Source organism: Capricornis sumatraensis, chromosome 20 (assembly GCF_032405125.1).
Source record: "Capricornis sumatraensis isolate serow.1 chromosome 20, serow.2, whole genome shotgun sequence".
Taxonomy (NCBI): Eukaryota; Metazoa; Chordata; class Mammalia; order Artiodactyla; family Bovidae; genus Capricornis; species Capricornis sumatraensis.
Genome location: NC_091088.1, coordinates 41,129,825 through 41,135,824, shown reverse-complemented (window position 1 = coordinate 41,135,824; position 6,000 = coordinate 41,129,825). Strand labels below are relative to the sequence as shown.

At 56.5% G+C, this 6,000-nt stretch overlaps 1 protein-coding gene across 1 annotated transcript in view; it reads right to left on the bottom strand.

Moving 5' to 3' along the window:
- Positions 1-549: 549 nt before the first annotated feature.
- Positions 550-6,000, bottom strand: part of DUS2 (dihydrouridine synthase 2) — a 31,898-nt gene continuing 26,447 nt past the window's right edge. The window contains exons 13-17 of the mRNA XM_068992420.1: positions 5,215-5,336; positions 3,896-4,045; positions 2,477-2,564; positions 1,302-1,375; positions 550-1,066 (exon numbers count right to left, since the gene is read on the bottom strand). Coding sequence (XP_068848521.1) covers positions 829-1,066; positions 1,302-1,375; positions 2,477-2,564; positions 3,896-4,045; positions 5,215-5,336 — 672 coding nt within the window. The 3' untranslated portion in view covers positions 550-828. The remainder of the gene's footprint in view (positions 1,067-1,301; positions 1,376-2,476; positions 2,565-3,895; positions 4,046-5,214; positions 5,337-6,000) is intronic.

Below are 6,000 nucleotides of genomic sequence, written 5' to 3'. Positions count from 1 at the left end.
AGAATCTGCCACTTCCTTCCGGCCCAATGGGATGGGATGGTGGGGGCGGAAGGCGGGGGAGCAGTGGCGTGGGCGGGCAATCACAAGGGCCCCAAATTGCTGTCATCAGCAGTCTCCGGTGTCCTCTGCCCAGAGCGGGTGCCTCATAGGTCTGAACTCCAGCTAGCTTGGGTGGGTCACACTGAGCACCCCCTACCCCGCCACTCGCCTGACCTGGTCCCTTACCAGGGTACCAGATACCCTAACAGTTCCCCTAGATTCCATATCATCTCTTATCAGGAAAGCCAACTGATGGCCAGTGCCTCAGGTTTAGCATCTGCAGAATGGGCCTCTTGGGCTTTCCTCGCTCAACTTGAGTCCAGGAGTCCAGTGAGCATTAAAGGTGATACGCCATTCCCCACCTCCATCTAGGATGGGTAGGAGAAATGCTTCAGGAATCCCCAGCTCTACCCAGAGGCTGGAAGCAGACTAATGCCAAGACATCCATCCATGCGTAAAAAGCCAGGCTGAAGCAGTCAGCCGGGGGTCAGGGTGGTCTTTATTGCACTGTATCAATGTCAGGTTGCGGAGATGCCGCCCGAGAGCTCCTGTTTTCAAAGAAAATACTGAGGTCGCTGGGAACTTGGCTCTGCTGCTCAGACCCACTGAGGGAGATGTACACTCTGGGCACTGCTCGGCCTGTGCTCCAGGCTGCTGACCCAAGCCAGAACCTCTCAATTCCTGTCCACCAGGGGCAGAAAATTGTCCAGTGGCATCTGGCTGATGCTCTGCATCCACAGCCATCCTAGGGCCAGGCCCAGGGAGGGGCTGGCCAGGGAGGGACAGTGGTCACCAGCCTTCCAGGGGGCTCTCTTGACCACCTGCCAAGGCTACGAAAGGCTTCTTGCACAGCTCCCCAGGCACGGCTGGCTCCTGAGTTGTGGGGTCCCCAGGGTCCTGGTCAAGGGCCTCCCGCTTGCGCTTGTGCAAGGAGGGGCTCTCCTCACCCAGCCGACCCTCTGGGAGGCCCTGGCTCCGCAGACAAACGATGGCTGCAGCCTGCTCCGCCAGTTTCTTGGACTTGTCCCTGGGTAGACGAGGTAAGGGACAATAAGGCAGGGAGATAGGCAGACTGGTTACAGGCTGAGAGGCTGAGAGGTTTGACTCTATACACCCTTGGCAGAAATTCTGACAAAACTGGGGAAGGGGTCATCACCCAGGGATACCACTGTCTAGGTACACCAGCCCCCCTAACCCTCCCAGGCCAATGCAAGGATCAGGCCCTGCTGCCAAGCCTCATGCCCACTGATGAGAAAACTCACCACAAGGTAGACTGGTACTTTTGTTCAGCAACAGTGACAACAGAAGAGAAGAGGCGATCCAGGGGCCGCTGGACCTGGTACAGAGAGAGCAAAGGAAACAGAGACAGCTGCATGAGAGCCAGAGGGCCAAGCCCTGGAGGCCCACCTGCCAGGATCACAACAAAGGCAGAGAAAAGGAATTACTTTCACCTAGGTCACACGAAGGCTACCTCCATCACATGCTCCTCCCCGGAAGGGCCTGTATGCATCTTCCAGGGAAGAGAGGCAGATACACAGTCAACGACATCCCAGTGTGTCAGGGGTTCTGTCATGGACCTAAGCGAAAGGCCATCACAGCCCTCAACTGCGCATGACTGTGGAGCTTTCTCCTGCTGACATCTGGATAGGCCAGGTCCCCTTGGTGAGGGGGAGTTCACCAGATGGCAAAGGGGTGAGAGGGGACAAGAACAGGGGCGCAGAAAGTACACCAGGCAGAGCGACCAGGTGGAGTGGTGGGTGGGCAGCTGAGTGGGCGTGACCTGAAGTGGAAAGACACGTGGGGCGCACGTGCTTTGTGCTGAGGTGGGAGGGCTGGATCCCAAAGGCGCTGGGGAGCTGATGAGGATGTGAGCAAGGGAGACAGAGTCAGATTTGTTTTGGAAAAGTCACTCTGGCAGATGGGGACACCAGGCCCAGAAGATACAAGCTTGGATGTCCACAGGCCAGTTTAGAAGAGACAGAGCAACCTAAACAGGCACGGCCATGGGGACCAAAGGAAGTGAAGCAAGGCTATCTCAGTTTCCACTGAGGGGCCCAGATATGGGGGGCCCAATTCTGTGCCCCATTGGCTGAGGCCTGGTCCAAAAACCCATCAGTCTAACTTTCAGGTTGGATCATCCTTCCTAACCCAGTCAGCCCTTTCCAGAGATGAGACCCCTGCCCAGGCAATGCCACCAGAAGGGACCAGCCTGAGCACTACTTACTTAAGTCTCTAGTTCATTTTATGAAAGTGGCCAGAACTAGACAGTAGGGCCACTGTCACCGGGAAGGAATTAGTGGCATTCAGCCCACAGAAGGCAACATCAGGCTCCAGCCAAGTGGCCTGGAGCCCAGGCAGAGCTATAGGTGGGCTGGGGGCCACAGCGGCAGAGGGAGTGCATGGGCTGGACAAGGGCAGGACACAGCCAGGAACTCACCGTTTCATACACCGGCTGTGCCAGCTTCTCCCTCCGGCACCACTCCAGCAGGCACATCTTGGGGGTGATCTGGGGTGAATATGCTCGCCTGGAGAGAGGCAGGGAAGGGGTCAGGGCCCACCGACCATCAGCACTGCATTCCTCAGCAGGGGCCTGACTCAGTGCCTGGAGGAGCTGCATGAACTGAGACCACAGACTGCTACCTCAGGACTCCTGCTCCGAGTCCCTGCATCTCCCGCTTCTGTCCCACCTGCAGCTTGGGGCCTGCGTTCTACCTGAAGGGAAGACGAGCTTCAGCTGCTTGGGGAATCACAGTGGGAAGTGTGCGCCAGCCTGGAAAACAGCTTAAACAGCCAAGAAGGGAGGTACCATTTGCCTCTCAAGACCACCTCAGGAGGGAGTGGGTAGGAGTGGGGAGCAAGGTTGTCATACAATGGTCTCAGGCTCTAGCTCCACCCCAATTATGTCCCCTGAGTGTCAGTGGGCACAGTGGACCCTGGCTTCAGAGCCAAGTGGTGACAGGGACGGAAGCACCATATTCCAACTTCCCACCAGGAGCTCTCCCGAGGTATGACTGCCCAACAGTTGAGCCCACATCCCACCTCCCAAGTCCCTGCCAGACAAGACTGACTCCTTGTCTGGGTCTGGGGACCCGAGAAAGGCTCAGATCCTAGGTCACAGAGGATAAGGGCCAGGGCCCCATTTGAAGCTGAGTCACCAGCTGAGGCAATAATTGGCCTGAGGCTACTTCTGCCTACAGACAGCACCACAGGCCTAACAAGGGGCAGTGAAGGGTGGACTGCTCAGCTAGATAAAGGCTCAGGGCCTGAGGCTCTTTTGGAGCTTCTTATGGGCAGCTAATTCCTGAGGACCAAGGTAAAAACTGGGGCTTCCCTGGTGACTCAAATGGTAAAGAATCTGCTTGCAATGCGGGAGACCTGGGTTCAATCCCTGGGTCAGGAAGATCCCCTGTAGAAGGAAATGGCAACCCACTCTAGTATTCTTGTCTGGAGAATTCCATGGACAGAAGAGCTTGGTGGGCTACAGTCCATGGGGTCACAAAGAGTCAGACATTACTGAGTGACTAATACTTTCACTACTTTTTCAGGGAGAAAACACATATTTTCAGTAAAAGAAGGGGACAAGTCTCCCCAGATTGAGTTGTGGGAGGGGATGAGTCTGGAAAAAGGTATAGTTTGGTCACCCTTGGGACAGCATGCACACCCTGACAGCAGTGCCTGGGCTTTCAGGGTCTGTCTTCTCCAAAGTGCCTTCTTTGGGTTGCTGAAAACTGAGAACAAGCGTCCAGAATAAAGGAGGCCTGTGGTCCCATGGCTTGGCATTAACCAGCCAGCTTGCTGGCCCAGTCAGACCTGAGGACTGGCCCTGGCCCAAGCTGAAGCCAAGCTGGAGACCTACCGGTCAAACTTGATGGCCATCTTAATGATACCAGAAGTGTCTTCAGCTGATTCCTCTGCTTCCTCTGGGCTCCTGGCCAGAAGTTTGGCCCGCCGGGCATCCAGATCTTGTGTCGTCTCCTCATAGAAGGCACCAAGGCCAAAGGCCTCACTTTGAAGGGGTAAGAAGAGTAGGGCAAGCCCCTTAGTGCAGCCAGCGCTCAGGAAACTGCTGCAGAAACCCAGGGCCTGCCACTGAGAAATGTCCCCTACACACACTGGAACACCACCAGGGTTGAGCCATTGGAAGGTGCTTCCTACACCTCCCTGTGATCAGCCTGAACTAGCAGCTGGAGAATGGAGCAGGGGCCCCCTAAGCATGAGTAGTGGAGAGCGGGCTGGGCTGGGTGGAAAAGGTTCCGAATGTCACTGAAGTCTTTTTTCCAAGGAGGAACACACAGGCAGGTGTCCCTAGCCAGCAGTGGGTGAAGGACCAAGCGCTGGGGATATGCACAGCCTCATTCTCATGTGGGCCAGTGGGAGGAAGACACGGAGGCCTGACCACTGACTGGTTCCCCACTTCCCGCCCTGACCACAAACAGTTAGGCCAAACCTAAAATGAGTTACTACCCAGAGCGACAAGGTACTGAGGTTGAGCTGGTTAAGCCACATGGAAGAGGGACAGACTGAGCACCACAAGCCCAGGGCGAGGAGGAAGGTTCTTTCAAGGCTCTTCCCTCTGGGAGCATCTTAAGGACTGGAGGCTGCCTGAGGGCGAGCCTGATCCAGAAAGCCTTCTCTGCGGGAAGGAGGGTAAAGACTGCGAACGTGCAGGGGAGACAGCATCCAGGCAGGAGGCCCCATACAAGCACAGGAAGGACAGGCATGAAGCCAGGCTGTGATGGTCCCCAAAGTCTACCACCTAAATTGGAGCTCCAGCAGACCTAGAGAACCAAGAGGTGGCCATAGATGGGGTGAAGGTATGGGCACAGGCCGGGGGTTCCATCCTAAGACCCCAAGTCTCCTAACCATTGGATCCTGGTGGCCTGGCATGTGACAGATCTGTGACCAGGAAAGCCCCTTCCTCCCCAGGGATTCCCAAGACCAGCCCTCACCTTCCTCCATCCCACTGGTGCCCTAGTTTCCAAAAGTCTGCTGCTGAGATCAGTCCAGGGATGGTAAGTTCTAAAGCTTTGCAAGTACCCCCTTCTGTAAGGCAAAGCTGTATCCTGCAGCATACTGCAAATCCACCCCCAGGGTCCCCTGGTAGTCAGTTTAGGGCTCGGGGTCAGGTCCGGGGTATGTCTGCATGGACAGATGACAGCCCGTTGCCCCTCTCACCAAATTTCCTGGGAAGACTGGGCAGCATGGAGTAACCTTCCCTGGGGTGATTCCAGCTGTTCTCGCAGCATCTGGCACAAGCAGTACTTGGTGTTGGTGTAGTGGTTGTCATACTGCACAGCCTGCAAGAAGAACTGCCGTGAGCCCCCCTACTGCCCAGGCAGGCTCTGAGGCCCGTGCTGCTCTGACAGCGGGAAAAGTGGCTCCAAGGAGGCCTGAGAGGGGCCTGGAGCTGAGGCCCCCACAAAAGAGCAACCTCCACCTTGGCCATCTACTCCTCTGGTTAGTAACACAAGGCTTGAGGGTTGCAGCCAAGGCCCCCAGTCAGGAGAACACTACCGGACACCCTGAGCAAGGTCCAGATGTGCAGGGAGCTGCTCCCGCATCAGCTACCACTGAGGACCTGCTGCCAAGCATCTCCCAGGGTGAGGAGCGGGGAACAGCCAAGCACAGGTGTGGCAGGGCAAGCCCCAGGACAGGGGTGAGATTCCTCTACTCCTTATAACCCTGGCAGGCACCTGCCACTACCACATCTTAAACACCCTGTCTACAGCTTCCCCTGACATGGGAAAACCCAGTATCATGGACCAAGCATGTTCACATGTGTTACGAGCTCAACAAATGGGTATCACTACTCAGATGGGGAAATGCAGGCTCAAGGAGGCAAGTCGAGTGCCTGGGTATGCCCAGTGGAAGTCGGCCTGGCTGGGGAGGGCAGGAGAGCAAGGGTCGAAGGGTGCCCCAGCCCCCCAGAACCCACCCCTCCACTGCTCACCCTCTACACTC